This window comes from Propithecus coquereli, unplaced genomic scaffold (assembly GCF_000956105.1).
Source record: "Propithecus coquereli isolate 6110/MARCELLA unplaced genomic scaffold, Pcoq_1.0 Scaffold85, whole genome shotgun sequence".
Lineage (NCBI taxonomy): Eukaryota > Metazoa > Chordata > Mammalia > Primates > Indriidae > Propithecus > Propithecus coquereli.
In genome coordinates, this window is record NW_012154729.1 from 4,034,531 (window position 1) to 4,055,600 (window position 21,070).

At 36.3% G+C, this 21,070-nt stretch overlaps 1 protein-coding gene across 1 annotated transcript in view; it reads right to left on the reverse strand.

The window, feature by feature from the left end:
* Positions 1–21,070, reverse strand: part of CFAP54 (cilia and flagella associated 54) — a 344,097-nt gene that overhangs the window by 268,082 nt on the left and 54,945 nt on the right. Inside the window, exons 18-23 of the mRNA XM_012663989.1 lie at positions 19,538–19,624; positions 19,315–19,436; positions 9,700–9,876; positions 6,057–6,149; positions 5,651–5,836; positions 895–1,031 (exon numbers count right to left, since the gene is read on the reverse strand). Of these exons, the coding sequence (XP_012519443.1) occupies positions 895–1,031; positions 5,651–5,836; positions 6,057–6,149; positions 9,700–9,876; positions 19,315–19,436; positions 19,538–19,624 (802 nt within the window). The remainder of the gene's footprint in view (positions 1–894; positions 1,032–5,650; positions 5,837–6,056; positions 6,150–9,699; positions 9,877–19,314; positions 19,437–19,537; positions 19,625–21,070) is intronic.

Here is a 21,070-nt window from a genome sequence, read left to right on the forward strand (position 1 = left end):
TGGAATGCATTCTACTAAGTGAAGTATCCCAAGAATGGAAAAACAAGCACCACATGTACTCACCATCCAATTGGTATTAACTGATCAACACATAAGTGTACATATAAGAATAAAATCTATTGGATGTCGGGCAGGGGGGAGAGGGAAGGGGAGAGGGGGGTGGCGGAGGAGGGGACGGGTATATGCATACTCAAAGAGTGCAATGCGCACCATCCGAGAGATGGACACTCTTGAAACTGGGACTTGGGGGGAAGGGGGGGCAAGGGCAACATACGTAATCTAAACATCTGTACCCCTATAATATGCTGAAATAAAAAAAAAAAACAAGCAGGTGAGGGAGATTCTTGTTGCTTTTTAACTTGTTAAGACAGCTTGAAATCACACTAATGCTCACTTCTGAGGCTGCTCTTAAACTTTGTTCCTTTAAGGAACATGGCAGTAAAGATGGGATGGCCTGTAGTATTATATGGCTTCTACTGGCCTACTTGCAGTTGCCAATGGTCTAACCCCGGGAGCCTCTGCAAGCAAAGGAAAGCCTTCTTCCCCTAACAGTCCACCTCTCAGACTCCAACCTTAACCCCAACTGGTACTAAAATCCCCAATGCATATTTGTGTTTTCTGGTATAACAAATATTGCTTTGGTTGGTATTTGGTATTTTTATTTTATAACCTTTATCCTTATGTCTCCAATATTTTTCTCTGATTCTAGCAAGAAAGTTTCTCACTAGGACATGAGACCTTGGAATGTATGTTCTTATTATAATTCTTGTTAGAAACAGTTTTATATGAACTATCTTTAACGTGAAATCGAAAATGAATTAATTCTAGGCTTCACACCCAACATCTATATTTTCAGTAAGCAAATGAATATTTTAAAAGAATATTTCTAATTACCTTCTCTGTGTAATAGTCATTATATTGCTTAAACTAATAACAGATTGTTCATCCTGAAGTGGTGAAGCAACAAAATAATCCCAAACTGGTGAGAAAACTTTCTTAGCCAATTCATAGTTACCAAGCTGATAGGCAACCTACAACAAAAAGCATGTTAAGGAATATTTTTGTTTATGAAATGTATATTTTAAGCATGAATTCTTATAAGGTCCTATCAGACACTAATTTCATATACAGTTGTTCACATTTGCTTTTCAGTTCTACGGTGCCATAGTAATGTGACGCAGACCGCTGGCAAGGGAGACAGACACATTTTCAAAATCTCTTTTATTTCTAAATTGCATGGAAATTTGAAACTCTGTAAGGATGTTTCAAATCCTCATAAGCAAAACAAAGATCACATCTGAGCCAAATTAATTTCATTTCCATCTATCTCGGCAGTGCACTCCATTTATTATAGATACTGTTATAATGAACAATCTGTTCCAAGAGAAACAATCAGATTTCCCAAACCCAATATATGAAATATACCTCATTCTTTTCTGGTTCTGACTGACACTTTCAGAGCTTTTGTGCAATAAAAAGTTCACAGCTGAAAAGAGTAAAATATAAAACAGAGAAGCTTTCTGAGAAGCCACGATATCTTTTAAGTTTAACAAATTTAACAGAACACAAAATAAATGATTTCACTAGTAAAGCTCAGGAGAAAAAAACTCATAAGCTTACTTATTTCTTTTGGTAGAGTACATTTCTTTAAAGAAGTTCCTAAAATTCATTCTATTTAACTATGTATATAACAACACAAAATCTCACCAAATCCTTCAAATCCTTTATGGAAGCAGGTAGGGTATAAACTATAAATAAATTCATGGAATTAAGCATGTAAATGATATGTTACTAGAATATTTTTTACGCAAGGGAATAACTTACAGGGCCAAAACTTTTCAAATCTGCAAAATGGATACTTAAGATCAATCGACCAGTAAGCTTTATGAAGTTTCTCCTCAGTGCTAAGCACAGTAGAGAAAGATTCTTCAAAGCTTAGAGGTGGTCCAATACTCCATGAAACTGGAATCAAGTTAAAGGCATAAAACACATGAAATCCAGAAAAACTACAAAGAATAACATCATAATTGTGGAGGCTTTAGAAAAGGAAAAATGAAAATTTTAAGGAGAAGGCAGGGCTTGAGTTGAACTCTTAAGATTAAGGTCGGCCCAAGTTTAAACAGAATCTGAAAAAGGTCCAAGAGTGGAAATCACCAAAGTGTGTTTATAGCCAAAATTGAAAGTTACATAAAAATTTAGGAACTGCCATTTTTCCTCCAAAAATGGGGAAGTAAAGAAAGCCTATTGTTAGAGAGGAAACAAACAAAGTAAATGTACAGAGAGAACCAAGAGTGCGAGACCTCAAGCTGCCTGGACTCTGCAGCCCTCCCAGGGCCTAGCTGCATTACTCCAAGCCACGCTGGTCCCACTACCTGCAATCAGAATCTTAACTGTAACCATAAGTCAAAATTATCTAAACTAGTTTACTGTTGTGGTAATAAGATTGATAAAAAAGACATTTCAAAGTTAGAAGAGATGACATCTAGCATAGAATCTGGCACAAAATAGACATTGAATAAATAATTCATCTATAAATAGATGAGTGGAGAGAGTGATAATACTCAGAAGACAAGAGGGAAAGAAAGAAAGAGCTTAAGAAAAGGGATGACTATCTTTTACCTGTAATTATTAATATTTTATAATGTGAATAATCATAGAGAAAAGGCAAACTTTTATTAATCAAAGAGTTTTATTGAATTCATATATGAAATGGGAAAAATGTGTGAACTTCACTTCCCTTTCACCCACCACCATTGTGATTGCTGACTTGCCTATACTGATCACAAAGACTGGCTGATCAACACCAATCCAGGGGAGAACTAAAAAAAAAATGATCGAGAAAGAGAGGAAACCAGTAAAGGGGAAGAGAAAGGAGCTAAATAAAAGACAGGGAGCAAAGCGCCAGTTAAAAAGAAACAAGAGAGATGAAGGCTCTAAAAGGATTGGCACATGTTAGGTGTCCAACATACGACGACTTCCTGGGACCTGCACAGAGCGGTAGAAAGGAATGAACTGGTCCAAGTGTCAGGCTCACCATCTGCCACCCGAGTAACCTTGGGTACATTACTTACTCTCCCTGAGACAGCCTTGCTGGGATATGATGGGATTGGCAGATTAAATTAATTTCAGTTTCTTCAACTATAAAATGAAAGTAATCATACCACCTCATAGAATTATTGTAATAAATGGAATAATGAATTTTAAATGCCTGGCACATGGTGGTTTTTTAATAAATTATATTTGCCATTTCCTTATCTCCACAAGCCATTGTGTCCACTAACTATTTGATTTGGTGGTTCAATAATCCAATAGAATATGGCATTTGGTCTTATGTCCATTTTACAGTTAGGGAAATTGAGACTAATCAATTTGCTTGAAATCCTAATCTCTAAGGTCAAGATTAGAATCTTACTCACAGATTTCTAGTTTTCAACATTTATTTCACATTATCTAGCCATTTTTTACTTAAGAAGAAGAAAAAAAAGAAACGAGGCCAAAAAAGAAGAGAAAAATAGCTATAGAAGATATATAATTCAGAAAAGTTGCTCAAAAACAAATTTCCAGATAGACTAAATTAATATCCTACATTTAGGAAAACTTAGTAAAGACTCACTTGACTTTACAAATGTCTATAGGATAATGCTGAGTAAAACCTAAAATTCCAAAAGCCAAGTTAATCATAGGCACTTAGTGAAATATCTCCATACTTTACTGTAAAATATTATAATAATATGTTTCAAAGAACAGAATTGTCCTGAAACTAAAAACTAACCACTCTCATGAAAATTAGATTGCACTTACAAAATAAAGGTGCATTAACTTGCTAAAATTTAAAAGCTTAAACTTAAGTTGTAAATTAAGGAAGTTTAAATAAGTGAGAAAGTTTTGTTTTAGCCACTTAACATTATGAGAGAGAATGCTCATAAATGAACTACAGAACTGCAAATATAGTATCAATAAAGAAACACGGGTCATTACTTCATGACACTTCTCATTATCCCAGCAGTATAGCTTGGACTTAGTTTTATTAACTTTCAATGAAAGTTCTGCCAAATGGAGCCCAAGAGTCAAACCACTCCCTGGAGAAAAATTAGGCCTGAATGAAATATTCAGTTCCTCACAATAACTCTATCACTGCAAATTAGGGAATATATTAGATTCCAAAGACATCAAAATATCAGAAAACCATGAGCCAATATGACATGCTAAACCAATGCTAGACAAATCCTAGCAATTTTCTCAATTTAATTTTCTTTGAAAAATATGATAATATAAAATGCCACTAAGATTCTAGCTTATAATATTAATCAACTATTAAGAGAAAAATTAACATAATAAGAATATGATAAAAATGGAGAATAGCCATCAGCTCTACAGCCAACAATCGGCTTAAAATTAGATGCTTAAGACCTAGGTCAATGAGTGACTCTTTCTAGTGTCTGCTTTACAGGTGACGTGTTTTAAAGTCAGGCAATAGCTATTTCAGGAAAAATGTTAATTCATGCATATATGCATAACTAAAAATAATAATACTATTTATTCAGTGTCTACTGTGTGATAAGTGCTATAGTGAAATATCTGACATGCCTAATTCCATTTAATACTCATGAAACTTTTGGTAGGCAGTTACTATTATTAATACCACTTCACAGATGAAAATTACTTGTCCAGTATCACATGGCTAGTGTGAGGACCTAGAGTTTCAACTAAGGTCTGTCTGTCCCTATTTACCCAGAAATTTCACTTCTATGAATGTATCCTCAGAAAGTAATCATGGGTACAGGTGAAGATTGAGATATTAAGGTGTATATCATGGCTTTGTTTATAATAGCAAAAGACTAGAAAGTATCTGAATGTCCAACAATGGAGAATTATTAAATAAACTATGATATATCCATAAGATTCAATGCCATAGAGCCATTAAAAATTATGTTTTGGAAGAATACTTAACAGAATGGAAAAATGTCAATTATATATTAAATAAAAATATCAGGCTGTAAAATAATAGGTATACTATGTTTAAAGTTATATATTATACACAAATTCATATACATATGTGTGCATGTATACATAAGTATATATACATACATAAGTGTATATATCTAGACAGATGGATAGGCAAATAGACACATCAAAAATAAAAGGATATCTCTGGATCAGGGTTTCTGAACCTTGGCACTATTGACATTTTATACTGGATAATTCTTTGATATGGGGGGTTAGCTGGTACATTGTAGGGTGTTTATCAGCATCCCTGGCCTATACCCACTAGATGCCAGTAGCACCCTGCTAGGTTATGACAACAAAAAATTTCTTCAGTTACTGACAAAATTATCCCAGGGTAAGAACTACTATGCTGGATGATAGAAAAATGGATAACATTATTTTCTTCTTTATGCATTTCAATATTTTCCAAAATTTCTAAAATTATTATGTGTTACATTTGTAATCCATAAAAAATATCATTGTAAAAAATTCACTAATAAGAGAATGAATAATTCATATTTTAAGACTAAACTGTAATAATGGAAAATATGTATTACAGGAGCTTTAGAATATCTGCAGCAATTTTTTTTCCCATCAGAAATTACCTAGTAACTGCTTAACGGAAAACAACACAGTGGAAAAAATTAGTAGAAATCTCTTCTACCTGTGTCAGGAACATCCGAGCAGTAACAGCAGAAAGAGGTGGGTAAATCAGAATTGGTTTAGTTGTTTCCCCAATAGCACCACCGACAAGTTTTCCATCAGAAGAATAGGCAGCAACTGCAAATACGTATTTTTCATTGGTTTCTAAACCTTTCACTTCAAAAATGCTTTTACCATCAGCTGGTATCTATTAACAAAATATATTTCAAGTTAAACTTGGAAACTTAAAATAATGTGACTTAAATATAATTAAGCAAACTTTGTATGTAATGTCTTTTCTTTCACTATTGTGACTCAAGTTGAATCAGGGAAATTAACTAAAACAATGACTTCATAAGAAAAAAAAAAACATTTAATTGTCATTACCGAGGCTTTGCTAAAATTTCCTGACATTTAAGTCAACATACCGCTTCTCCTGAATTTGGGAGATGATTATTGTTTAGTCGTACTTTTCCATAACTTCCTTCTGCTTTACAACCCAAAATGCAGTACCAGGAGACCTGCCAAGGAAAAAGATGAGCCCATCACCTGTAGTCTGTTTAAAAGGCATTCTATTCTTTTTACCTCAATGTAGCAAAGGAATACTTTTCTAGGCCAGGCACAATGGCTCACACCTGTAATCTCAGTACTTTGGGAAGCTGAGGTGGGAAGATTGCTTGAGCCCAGGAGTTTGAGCCCCTGGGCCTCATTGCAAGATCCCAAGACCCCTTTTTTAATTTTAAGAAAGGAATATTTTTCTAAATAAAACTGTAAAAATTCAAGTTTTAAAACATGAAATCCAAGTTTACAAATATATTTTGGTTTAATCCAAAATATTATTTGTTTTATACTAAAATATTAATTATTTTAACTACTATTAACTAAGCAGTTCCTCTGTGCTAAATATTGTTAGGAATTTACAGATACTTTCTAGTATTCACAACATCCCTATGAGATGGGATTACTGTTGTCATTTTGCTCCACAGGAAATGGAGATGCAGAGATATTAAAGAACTTTGCCCAAGATCAGACAGATAGTGGCAGGGGTTGACTTAATCTTGATGGGAAAAAAGATCAACACCGAAATGATTTTCATATTTTTGTAATATGCCAAAAAGCAAGTGGAAAAAAGAAGCAAGATACTAACTTGTAGTATTTTAAATAAAATGTAAAAATACATATGAAAAAGTCTGGAAGAAAATGCTCCTAAATAAGAACAGTGGTGGGGTTCAGATGGTAAAATGATGATAGGTAGATGATATGTAATTTTTTTCTCCAGTTTATAAATTTTCTGAAACATAATACTTTGACAATTTTTAAATATAAACCAAACATAAAATGCAAATCCCACAGAAACAACCAAACTTAAAGTTAATTAAATAGTTAGACAATGGTCCTCTACCAAGATGTCAAAATAATGGAGATTCATTATGAGAATCTGTTCTCACTGTAAGGGAAAAGGGAGAGAGTTGATCCCCAAGGAAGCAGCTTTATCAACAAGCCACACTGTTGGGGTTGTGGGTGGTCATCACTGTGGCACTTCCTTTTTCCCAGAGGCAACTCCCAAACTATCAGGGAAGCTGGAAAGAAGGGAAAATATAATTGTCTCTAAAAAGCAACGGCCTCTTACAGCTTCTGCCTACTACTCCTCCCTCCAGGTTCCTCCAGGTCAACAGAAAAATCCTTAGAGTGTCTAACCTACATGAGTGGCTCTCAACCCCGCCTTTGCTCCAAGAATCACTTCTTTAAAATACAGTTTGTACAGAATCAACCATTTTCTTAAGTTACAAATCCCAAGCCTGCCTAGCTTCAGTGAATTAGAATTTCTGGTGCAAGTATCTGAACCTTTGTAGTGCCAAAGAAAATATCTCAGGTGATTGTGATATACACAACTGACCAAACAGCGCTAGTCAAAGGCAAGAAGGACAGGGAGAACACTGAAGGAACCTGGAAGCTGGAGGCCAGAGGGAAACATCAGATGAATCTCAGAAAAAAATTCAAAGCTAACTTCCCGTAATTTCCCATGCAAAAAGAGTACCATTTTTCATAGGGAAAAAAAAAAGGCAAATAGAATATGTTGTATGACTCGGATCATTATTGCTCCAAGTTCTAATATATAAACCCAGAATTTTGAGGGTAAAATTATCTCTAAAAGCATTTTTACCAGCGGACTTTATATTTTGATTTCGTTCTACAGATAAAAATGTCTCAGTTTGGATGACTCTAAGAAGCAATGTGTAATTAGAATCTGCAAAAGAGTAGGAACACCACGAACACATCACTATCAACTTTAGAAGAGTTTATATAAAATGTAAATAACATCAGCATTTTCAATTATAAAAACAGATTTTAATGAAATGAATGTCTTAATAAGAGCTTTTGATAAGACAAAAGATGGCTGAAACCTTAAATAAGGAAACTTCTTCAATCCCATAGCACCATCTAGTGCTGATAAGTCAGTAACACAAGGTGATGATTTCCTGGAACTCTCCTAATGTGTAACATAACCAATGCATAATAAAAATTAATATAACGTGCTACTTAATAAGTCCTAAAACTACAGGTCAGATATTGAACACTTATGTCTTCCAATTGCCAAGAATTATGAAATAAAATAGTCACCAAATTGAAATACATAAAAAGTAAGATTTTGGTTAAATAAACCAAAATATTTGAATAAAAACAAACAAAAACTCTTAGTAAATAATCCAATCTTAGTTCTGTACTAATTTTCCAAAATAAGTGAAGCTCTTTTCTTAAGCAGATTCAAAAAAATCCAAAGTTGAACTTTACAATTGCCAGCAATAGCAATAACACATTTATTACAACACAGGGGTAAGATGAATGTTACTTCTATTCTCCCAATGATAGAGCATCATGAAAGTGGTATTACTTCTCATTGGTGCTCATGTCCCATTCTTCTGAAGTTCCTCAAAGAATGGAACCATGTTTTATCTTTATACCTTAATAACTTTGCACAGAGCTTGACAAATTATACTCAATAAATGCTCGCTGGACAGACATTATAAAAAAATATCAAATAACATATTCACAGTCTATAACTTGATTACCTTGTTGAATAAATTTTACTACGTATGTTTAATACAAGGAGTGGAGAGACATCAGTTCATACGCCAAAAATATTGTATACATCATCTCATTTAATTTTCACAGTAAACAGAGTTTACAAATGAAAAGGGAAAAAAAACCTCTCAGAAAATGTATTTAGCCTTCCTAAGGTCATAATGTTAGTAAAAGGTCAAGCTAGAATTTTAAGCCTCAATCTATCTGACTTCAAAGCCTGTGTTCCTTCCACTATACTAGATTCATGTAAATTCAAGCATAACATCCTAAAGAGAATCAAAGATGAAACTTCATTTTTATATAACATCAAAGAGCATGGTGTTGAAAACCTAAAAGAAGAAAATGTAATATTTAAAATATAAATTAGGTGGAGACAAATTCTTGTGAGGAAATGAAATCTCAAGTTTTAGTCACATTGAGGCCATGTTCTAAGGCATCAGGAATGGGAGAAAAAGCTTATCATTTAATAAATACACAAAGATTTATGATTTATAATATGGTTGGAATTGCCCTTTGTTTCAACGAAAAGAATCCACATCTACATGGAAGAATTTTTGGCAGAACCTCTAGATTCATCACCTCCAAATTTCCACACTCTGTTGCCTCATCTTTGTTGTGGCCCTGAGAATAACTTCTATCCTCTTCAAATGTCCAATCCACTTCAAGGGAGGACATCTTGAGCACACTAGGACTTCGGCATGTGACTGTGTCATGGTGACAAAGATACTTACAGGGAAATGCTTCTCTATTGTTCCTCCTGACCATACATTTGGTAGCAATTCTATACAGAGCACACCATAAATAGCATAAAGGGCAAAATGTCATGAAGAAACTAACTATAGGTAAGACATTAGAATACTAATCCAGTGTTCAGTGCTTATAAACAAAACTATTCAGGTCCTAAAAGCAATAAAAGTATCAATCGCTATAGTCATAAAAGTACTTATGTTGCTTTGCATGAGGCTAAGATCATAATGGAGACTGTACCTTGACATCCGAAATAAATGGAGCAGGTTTGAGTGTCACAGAACACTGAGTTCGGGATAGCAGGATGGGTGGAGGAGGGATTCTGCTTTTCTTTCTTTTTGAGCATTCCAAATATTTCTGATATGAATACAGGGCATTTTGTTCTGCTTCGCTCTTCTCAATTAAAGAATATGCTTCCTATAATGAGATGTGAAAACAGAAAAATACATTTCAAGAGCTTGAACTTCATTTATATTTGCAGACTTCTGATGGTGTTAAGCAACATTCTTTCTATATGCAGTTTCTTGAGCCTCAGAGGTGTGTGTGTGTGTGTGTGTGTGTGTGTGTGTGTGTGTGTGTACCAGTTATTGAATGATTTTGCAGAAGTAAAAGATGGCTACTAAATCAGGCTGAGCACGATCACCAATGGCATCATATTTATATGTCTAATATGTTTATCATATTATTAATACCTTATATTAATATGGGGCATTTCATTTTTAAATCAAACCCTCTGAATATCTACCATCATATTTCATTGTTCTTAAAAAGTTCGTAACACAATCAACCGCATTTATACTGATGAGCTATATACCTACCCTTAATTCAGCTTGAGGTGTGACTCTCAACTAATGAGACTTGGTATATGTGGTTTAGGAAATTAATATGACTGAGAGTTTCTTACTATCAGCAAGAACAAATAAATAGATTAAAACCACATTCTATGAACTTTAAGGACAGACAGGCAAGTTTTTTTTAGTTTTTTTGTAAGTTTATTATTATTGTAAGTATAGATAAAAACCATTTTTTTATTTCAAAATGTTACATGGGTACAAATTTTTTTTTGTTTACATAGATCACTTTTGTAATGCTTGAGTCATGGTAATAAGTGTGGCCATCAAGAAGCAAGAAACTTGAACACAGGAATAATAACGGAAGAAACTGGAACAAGTATCCAAAAATTATTTCACACAAAAATGTTAGGCTGAAATGATCTCATAAACAAAATATTTTAAATCTCAAAGAACTGATAACTCCTATGCCATTTAAACATTTCCAACTACAGAGAGAAATAGATGTCTTCTCAAATAATTTTATAAACCTATTATAACTTTAATAAAATCTGAAAATTGACATAGAGCAATCATCTTACTAATATAAATGCAAACATCCTAAATAAAATACTAATAATACATTGACTCTAGGCCAGGTGCGGTGGCTCATGCCTGTAATCTTAGCACTCTGGGAGGCCGAGGCGGGTGGATCGCTCAAGATCAGAAGTTCGAGACCAGCCTGAGCAAGAGTGAGACCCCGTCTCTACCAAAAAATAGAAAAGAAATTATCTGGACAACTAAAAATATATATATATATAGAAAAAATTAGCCGGGCATGGTGGCACATGCCCGTAGTCCCAGCTACTCGGGAGGCTGAGGCAGAAGGATTGCTTGAGCCCAGGAGTTTGAGGTTGCTGTGAGCTAGGCTGACGCCACAGCACTCACTCTAGCCAGGGCAACAAAGTGAGACTCTGTCTCAAAAAAAAAAAAAAAAAAAATACATTGACTCTAAAGATACATTAAAGAAATAATGGACTGTGATCATATTGTCTTTCTCCCAGGAATGCAAGGATAATTTAATATTAGGAAGTATGTGAGTATAATTTAATATGTCCATAAATCAAGTGAGAAAAAATATGATCATAGTGTTCAATGGCCAAAAAGATATTTGAGCATTTTTTAACATTCATTACTGATTTTTTTTAAAAAACTGAATAAACTAGAAAAGCTCTTTTTCACCATTACTAAAAAATATTGATTTTAGTGAATAGCCACAATGTTATTAATAGAACAGAAATGGCACTCAGTGCTAATAGTGAAGCACTAATAGAATTATCAATAAAATCCAGAAAGAGACAGAATGCCTCTATTCCATTTTATTCTGGAAGTTTTAGTCAATTTAAAAATACAAGAGAAGAAATTCTGGAAATAAGACAACATGTCTGTCTGCCAAATTTAAACACATTTCACTCTGACACAAAAACCTGTGCTGTATGCCATACAGGAGACATGTTGAGATTTTGAAGTTTGGAAATCTGGACCTCGAGCTCAAAAGGGAAGGTGAGAGTGGATGGAGATAGGATCTGGGTATGCATGAAAGTGATGTTTAAAGCTGAGTGAGTACACGCTTGTACACACTCTCTGTGGGAGTGGAGATTATAAAACTATAATGTAATACATTTTTCCCTAAAATAATGAAGCTTGGCCTAAATTGAGATCAGAATCAATACCTCATTTTTATTTTTTATTGGAAATGGTTGACATTAAGGTCCAAAATCATTTATCTGTGGTGAAAAATGTTTTTTTTAATTCCAGTTGTTCTGTGCTAGGAGACCTTGGGAAATGTTTCTGCATACGCAGGTCGAGAATCTCAGCCATCTGCAAGGACAATCGTTCCTTCATGGGGGAAGGGATGTCTTATGTAGCAACCATGCTTCTAGAGCCTACATTCCAAAGACCTTAGGTATTTAGCCCAAAAGCTAATTTATATACATACAATTTATATTATGTATTACCTATGTACATGACTTTCCACATCCTCTAAACAATGAGTGTCTTGTTGGCAAGGACAGTGCTTTATTTATCTCTTTAGTTTCAGTCGAAGTGTTTTGAATGAAAGATGTGAAATTATGACAGAGGAGGGTGATCTTTACTATAATGCATTTTAAGAGAGCATGTTTAAAATGTTCTGATTCAGTGTTGATCCATTTTAACTTTAGACCCCTAATTCAGATCCCATGGCCCAATTTGAAATAGGCTGACAGAAGTACTAAAGTTTTCAGTGAAAGCTAACAAAAGAAAAGTCTATAACAAAGTCCTTGATTTAAGTAAATCAGATAAATTCTATAACAGAACTCAAGGAAAATTCTAATGCTAATTAGAATCCTAACTTAGTGAGCCAATGCACTGAGCTGCTAATAAGATTCCATTTTTTAAGAGGGTTCCTCAACTAGAAAGGAGGAAATAAAATCAGAAAAGAAGCCCCCAAAAAATTAGGAAGGAAAAATTCTCATTAAACCAACTCAACTCAATTGCGAAAAAATGTTATCACTTTTCAAGTGGTAACAAGTGTTATGAACTTGAATGTGGTCTATAACAGCAATGCTCTAGAATACCAAGGTATTACAATTGCAAAATCTAGACAAACCATTCTCTAATTGAAGATCAAGAAGAAGCAGGTTTTACATGATGTATCAGATAATATAAAATATATACTCACATCCTCCACTGTCTAGCCCAGCACCTGGCAAATTAGAAGAATTGAAATTGAAAGAAGGAATGAGCCTTTACCTATCATAGAGAAAGATCAAGAAACCTCAACAGAAAGGGAATTCTATGCTAATTCACAATGGAAATAAGTTCTGAATGTTCTTTCAATGGTGATTTGTGCTGCAATGTGCCACAATCAACAGTACTGAAATCCAAAGTATTTTTGTCTGAATGTAAATTTCTCTGCCTATAGTTTACATTAGAGAAAATAAGATCCACCTTTCTTCAGAAGTTACACAATGCTTATGAGGACAGATTGATGTTAAATACATTTGACACAGGCTTGACACCCACAGTGCAGCGAAAGACTAATGGAAAGATAATGTAATCTCGAGGCATGATTAAGACATACGTAAACAACTATCATAAGACTGGAATGATAAAGTATCATACTTATTACTCATCTAATAGACCTCCCTGAGGTATATTCTCAGTTCTCAACATTATAATATACATAGCAGAAGAAGATGAAAAGTAGATTAACTCACATCCAAGAATACTGGGAAGGAATATTGTTGAAAACAAAATATACAATTTACAGGACAAATCTAAGAGAAAACAGAAAGAAATGCATAGTCTGATAGAGAAAAATATATATAAAGCACCAAAAGAGTTCAAATAGAATGTTCCAGAGCACTAAAAGTGAAAGAGTAGTTCTGATAAGACACAACAGAATGTTCCAGAGTGCTAAAAGTGAAAGAATAATAATAATAATGGCTAACATTTATTGACTGCTTACTTTGTTCCAAACACTAAGCATTTTGTACACATCATTGCATTGAATCTTCCTAATGAACCCCATTTTAAAGATGAAGAAATTAAAATTTAAGAGAGCATAAATAACTTGACTTAGGTTGTACAGCTAATCGGTGGCAGACCCAGAACTTTAATCCAGACCCTTACGCTCCTAACCACTGTGCTATTTTGTCTCAATACAGAGCTAAGTTAAAAGAAGCATGAAAAGGCAACCTAGATGAAATTTCCTATGCAATACCCTTAAAATACATAAAGGGGGAAAAAACATATCCATGTAATAAAACTTCACTTGTATTGATTAAATATATTGAAAAAAATATATATATGTATATATTCCTGCCTTTACCATCTAAAATGTAAACATGCTAAAATCTTCTGTCAGTATTTTGAAGCCTGGGGGTGAAAATATGACCTCATAGGAGGGGATCAGAATTGGAAAGAGTTTGCTCTTTTATAAGGAATAATTAAGCACAGAACAATTAAAAAGAGCTGAGAGGATCTCTGCAAAAAAAAAAAAAAAATAGTTCATATGTATTCTTCCCCCCTTCACAAAAAAAGCAAATAGAATTGATTTGACTGAAATGCTACAAAACAGGAAAAATAATTAAATCCAATTACTGTTAACCTGGTTAATAGACTGGTATTTAGGGGACATCAAGATGTAAATTCAGGAAATATTAAAGCCAGGTGTTATTAGAACTTCTAGTATCCCTGGGCTTCTTTATTAGTTCTGGTTCCAAAATGGGGCCATACAGTTAGATTCTGCATCGATTACAAAAAATAATCTGCTAAACCATAATACTCCTTTTCTTAGAGTTGAGGCACTGTTAGTGGAATTTGGAAGTACTAAAATCATCTCAGCTACAGATTTCTTTAGTTTCCAACAAACAGTATTAGGAGAAAACTAGATGCAACAATTGGGTTTCTTTGCAACAGAAACAACTGGAAAGCCAGGCTTGGACCAAAGCAACCCCAGAGAGGTAGGAGGGTCTGCAGACTCTGGTCAGAACACACACATCGAATGAATGAATCACCAAATATTCTTTCCCTAAAGAAGACAAATAAATTTCTTGTCAGTCATTTTCTACACTGGGCTGTATAAAACTGTCATAGTCTTTTTATCCCTCTATTGAAGATACAGATTCCACGGAGGGAACAAACAACTGGCCTACCGGGCGTCACTAGTCTTCCTCCTGAGAACTAGTACCACCTGATTATATTTAATGGGGAAGGAAAAGTTCCTCAAAAGGTGTGGCTTGGAAGGGGAAATGGACGCTGTACAGTAAACAACGGTAATCAATGCTGCCTTGAAACTCTAGGGACTTGTATTGAGGAGCATTTCTGCCTCTTTCCAACGAGAAATTTCATCTGCAAAGAGGCTGAATGTTCAGCCCACAGACTCTTAAGTGGACTAAAAGCAACGTCATGATGACTACTATGTCTACTTTGATCTTCAGAAGAAGATCAAAGCCATTCAGTATTGGTTCTAGATGCAATCCGTTTAAAGTAAACCTATGGCATAATGTGTAAAGAGCCAAAATGGACTTCCAGAGGTCAAATAATCAAGACAGGAAAATGGAAAAACTAAACCCCATAATCAAAAAAAAGCCAGTCATTTCACTTAGAAAGCTAGTAAGCTATTATCAAAGATTTGTCCCTCGTTCATAGCAGCAAGTTGGTTCATTTTAGTTGACTAGAAATAAAGACGTTTGATTAGATTATTTGAATCCACAGAGTCGGGAAATTTTTGAAAAACTTGAACAGAGTATGAATTACTTAAGAGTTCTGAAAAGACCCAGGCTTTTCAAACCTTTTTATGATATCAGGTGACACATCAATTACTGATTTGGGGATAATTTTATTACAAGATCATGATATTGTAAAACATTCTGTAATACACCCCAGTTGAAAATGACTGCCAAGGGAAAGAAATTTATTTGTCTTCTTTAAAGAAAGAAAGTTTGGCAATTATTTGAGCCATAATATCACTGTTTAGGAGAGTACCCTGAGGACTGATCATTAAGCCTTAACACTTGGATACAAACAACCACTGAGGAGCAGAGGTGGCTATAGAAGATTTCAGGAAAATAAATATTCAACACGGTCCTAGCTAGTGAAAATGCTTGTAGAGGACCCGTCATAAAAAGTAGAACTTCTAAATGTATCTCATGAGTCTACCCTAACAGGACATTATACTCATCATTTTTTTGAAGTTAAAATAGTTTCACTTTAAAAAAAATAGAAAGAAAAGATATGCAATGGAAACATGAGACTTCCCACATCTCCAGAACGTCCCCAGTCTCGGTGGTAGGGAGGTAGAGACATACAAGGGGATGGGCATGCTGTGGTAGAATAAAGACAGCATTCAGTCATAATAAAACAAAGGGAAAACTCCAGAGGTTTTGCTCTCTTCAGGCTTTGAGAGGCCCCAAGATTAGTCCTGAGATCAATATTTTTTTTTATGTCTGGTAATTCATATACTTTTTTTATTCTGAAATATTAAGGGGTACAAATGTTTTAGGTTACATGGATCACTTTTGTAATGCTTGAGTCATTGCTATAGGTGTGGCCATCACCCAAATAGTGTTCATTGTACCTGTTAGGTAGGTTTCTGCCCCTCCCCTCCTCCCCCTTCCCCCCTGCTTGATTTCCAATGACTTTTACTTCCCTCTGTGCACATGTGTGCTCATCGGTTACTTCCAATTTAATAGTGAGTACATGTGGAGTTTGTTTTTCCATTTTTTAGATATTTAACTTAGGATAATAATCTCCAGTTCCATCCAAATTGTTGCAAAAGGCATTAACTCATCCTTTTTATGGCTGAGTAGTATTCCATGGTGTATATATAAATTTTTTTAATCTACTCATGAATTGATGGGCATTTGGGTTGATTCCACATCTTTGCGATTGTGAATTTTGTTGCAATAAACATTCAAGTGCAGGTGTCTTTTTGGTAAAAACTTCTTTTCCCTTGGAAAGATATCCAGTAGTGGGATTGTTAGATCAAATGGTAGGTCTACTTTTAGTTCTTTGAGGAATCTCCATACTGTTTTCCATAGAGGTTGTATTAATGTGCAGTCCCACCAATAGTGTATAAATGTTCCTTTCTCTCTGTATCCACACCAGCATCTATTGTTTTTGGACTTTTTAATAAAAGCCATTCGAACTGCAGTAAGGTGCTATCTCATTGTGGTTTTAATTTGCATTTCCCTGATTAGTGACGCTGAGCATTTTTTCATGTTTATTGGCCATTTGTCTATCTTCTCTTGAAAAGCTTCTGATCATGTGTTTTGCCTACTTTTTAATGGGGTTGTTTGTTTTTTTCTTGCTGATTTGCTAGAGTTCTTTGTAGATTGTGAATATTAGCCCTTTACCTGCATCTTCAGTGCAATTTTTTTTTTTTTTAACAACTTGAGCATTTTTTATTCTGCATTTTGGAGTCTCCTTGTCCCCACACCCCTACTGGCAGGTTTTGCCCAGGGCGGTCAGTCACTGTCCTGGCCACTGACAATCCCCTTTGCTGAATGAGCTGTCACACCTTAAACTCCCTACATTGTGGGCACACAGCCCCCAACCCCGTGCCCCCTGTTGGAGGCCAGCACCCTCTGTGCTGGTGCCAGGCGGTCAGCAGCCCACTAGCAGGAGCTCCTCTGTGGCCAGGCACATCAGGGCATGGAAGCTCAGGTGCAGGTACTTTCTCCAGAAACAACAGTCCCGCGCATACACCTGGGCTGGGCAGCAGGGGCTTCCAATGCCGTGGAAGATGTGGGCCACAGCCCTGCCTGAGAACTTCTCCTCTGGCCACAGGGACAGAAGCTGGTGGATGTCGCGGCGGATCTGGTCCTCCCAGTCCTGGAGCATAGCTTGCCCCAGCTCTGGGCCCTGCTCATCCCCCATGGCCTCCGGCCCCTGTGCCTCCTCTGCCTCTTCTTCAAAGTGGCAGCCAAGCAGGGCCTTGAGCTTGGTGCTCTGCTCCTCACTGGGCTGCTCCAGGCAGGGCCCGCAGCTGGGGAAGGCCATGCTGTGAAAGGCCCGGAAGTTTCGGTGTAGATGGGTCAAGGCCTCACTCTCCCAGGCCTACACACAGCCATACAGGAAGTCACAGATCTGGTCCCTCTTCTCGGCTGTTAGGTCCCCAGGGCTGCGAAGGTGGAAGGCCAGCTCCTGGAACTCTACAAGCACCCCCGTGCCCCGTGGCACGCCTGTCCTGGGCTCTTGGTCCCACTGCAGCTGGCGGAGAGCTCGTCGCACAGAGGCCAGCTCCCAGCCCATCGAGTCTGCCAGCTCTACCATGTCAAACTCCATGGACCTGCTATCCCACCTTGTGTCCTCAGGTGGCTGCCGAGCCAAGCACACAGCCAAAGGGGGACACCTGTGGGCCAGAACCTGGAGCTCGGTGGGCCCCCCAGGGCAGCGCAGATGGCAATGGGCATAGGTGGTAGGCAGTAGCTCCAGCCAGCACCGCGGGTGCAGCTCCAGGTAGCACAGCAGCGTCTCAATGGCCTTCTCCGGCAGGTCCAGGGCCTGCACTGTTGGCTGCACTGGGAGCAGTGGGGCTTCTCCCCAGTCCAACCATCCACCCTCACCCTACAATGATGGCAGATATCTTTGTCTCCTACTTTATCAGATTATTGAAACAAGAAGGCATCAACTCAACTCTCTGCCTCCACACCAACAAACTTTTTATATCTACATCGGTCCTCCTGCCTTTCTGTATCAAAGGATGAAATATGTCTTCCCTGCAGCCTACTTTCCATTGAAGATGAATCCTTTCAGTCTCTTCCCTCTTCTACAGGACTTTGCTCTATGTGTTAGCCTCTCCCTCTTACATTTGCAATTTCTCTCTTTGTTCTGGCACTTTATCTTTAGCATACTAATGTGCTAAATTTTCTCTCTTAAACCCCTCTTAATTTCATATACACTCCCTAGCTTTAACCTACTTTTTTCCTTCTTTGATTAGCCAAGCCACTTGTAGCATTATTCTCTACATCTTCATATGCTATTCACTTAGCCAATGCAATCAACTTTTGTAGGTCACATGTAGGGGCAAAAAGAAAGATCCCATAATTTGAAACATGATTGCTGTCAGAAAGTTAAACTCTAAAATCAACATAAAATTAATCAGCAAGAAGACAAAACAATTTCCAGGCCAGAGTAAGACTTGATTAAAGATATCAAGGGGATTTGTCCATAAATTAGCAGTAACCATCTGAGAAAGCAGGTACCTTAGCCAACTGGGCTTTAAGCATTTTAATTCCATATTAAGAAATGCATTAGGATGGTACAGTGTCACTCCAATTCTGTAATTTCCCTTATTTTGAGTCCTTCTGATTTTATTTAGCTTCCCATGTAGGTTGCATGGGGTCCCCACAGAGACTCTTCCATTTCAGGAGCATTCAGGACTAGAGGTACAGATTAATTCCCCTGCTTAGGCTGGACTACATAAGTTCATAACTGATGTTTAGGGCAACACACTATTTTTAACAAAGGGAAATAAATCATTCATTTTAACGGAAGTTGTAATTCAGGACTAAAAGAAGAAATGAAATATTGTTACCATCAAAAACTTCCATGAAGATGTAGAGGGTGCATCTTTTTCAAATATTATAAGAGCTTTCTCCATTAAGTAAATAGCTTTGGATAGTTTATTCTTCTTTATTTTATTCATTACACTCAATTCTGCAAAATCAAACAAATATTTTACCAAAAGGGCAAGGTAAAAACTATCTTTCAAATTTTTTGGAAATACCAGTTATCTCAGTTATCTCAATTTTAATTACCTGTAAAACAATCAATGCTTCCAGATTGTTTTAATTGTTCTGGACCTTTGGTTGGAATGTTTTTACTAACAGTTGGAGTCTGCAAAACTGAAGAAAAAGAAGAAGACTATCATCACAATTAGGTTTGCATCCAAGACAGGAAGTATTTTTTAAACATTAAAGAGCAACTATTTTTAAAATTATTAATACTCTATCCTATATCCTTTTTCATTAATAAATAAAATTTCAAATATAAATCTACTATGATGCAATTTTATTATCAAATCTTCTTTTGTTTGCTACAGTATACCTCAGGATGTAAGAATTTCCAAATTATAAAATATTTGCTTTTCTATTTCATCTTAAATAAAATCATCTTGAAGATTGATAAATAGGGTCCAATCTACTTTTGTTCACTTTACCTAATATAGTATAGATGGCAAGTCCTAATACCAATAAACTGTCAAGACTCTGCCCTCAGCCCTTTCTAGAGAAGCTATTTCATCCATGGTCCTTGCAAGAGCTCTGGCTACCACATGGCTACCACTCTCCCCCACATGTGGCCAATGAAATGAGAGCCTCTCTCAAGATTTTCAACTAAAACATGAACTGTTCCAGTTGTTGATACTGGTATACAATTGGGACTGACCATCATGGTGGTCCACTAAAGAGAGAAACTTGGATAAACGACAAAAAATAAAGCTATGATATCCCAGGGAGATGAAAACTGTAGCACTGATTCTCGATTTTCAGGTGTGGTCCTCAAGATGTAACAGAGGTAAAGGCCTGAGAAAGAGTGAAATGGTTTACCAAATCATAAGGGTAGAGGAATGTTCTTTGTTCTTTGTTTCTAGTATCTTAAACCATAGGAGATGGCTTAAGGGAACAGAGGTCACAGAGATCATCTTCACTGGAGATGCTATAGTTGAACAGCAATAGCCAAAAGCTGAAACCCCCCTTTTAAAAGCTCTGTATTTCTGCTGAAGGAAGGACGATGATTGTTTAAGATGAGAGTCTACCATCCTCCTCATTTGCTGGCAAATTAATAAACTTCTCTTTCCTTTTCTTCAAACTGCTTTTCTTCATTTGTTTGGCTGGCCACAGGAACAAGTGACAATGTCGGTAACAAAGAGGCCTGGTAATATTTTGTTTCTGTCCTTGGGGGTATGTGAAGGTGACTATAGAAACATTACAACATATCCCTTTTCCCAAGTTTTAATTATCTGTGCTAATGCATGTGAGTCACCATAGGATGGCAATTGAGAAAAAGATGCCAGCAGACATCATTAAAGGATATAAGGGTTCTTTAATGGCAAACGGTAAGAAAACTTATCTGCATGGAGACAGCAATGCAAAGCAGAAAATAATGCCTCATTCCTTCAGTACCTAGCACTTTGTAAATGCTACTTAAGCTCTCCTGATTCTAATCATTGGAGATAGGAAGGATGAGATCAGCTGGGCGCGGTGGCTCACGCCTGTAATCCTAGCACTCTGGGAGGCCGAGGCGGGTGGATCGCTCAAGGTCAGGAGTTCGAGACCAGCCTGAGAAAGAGC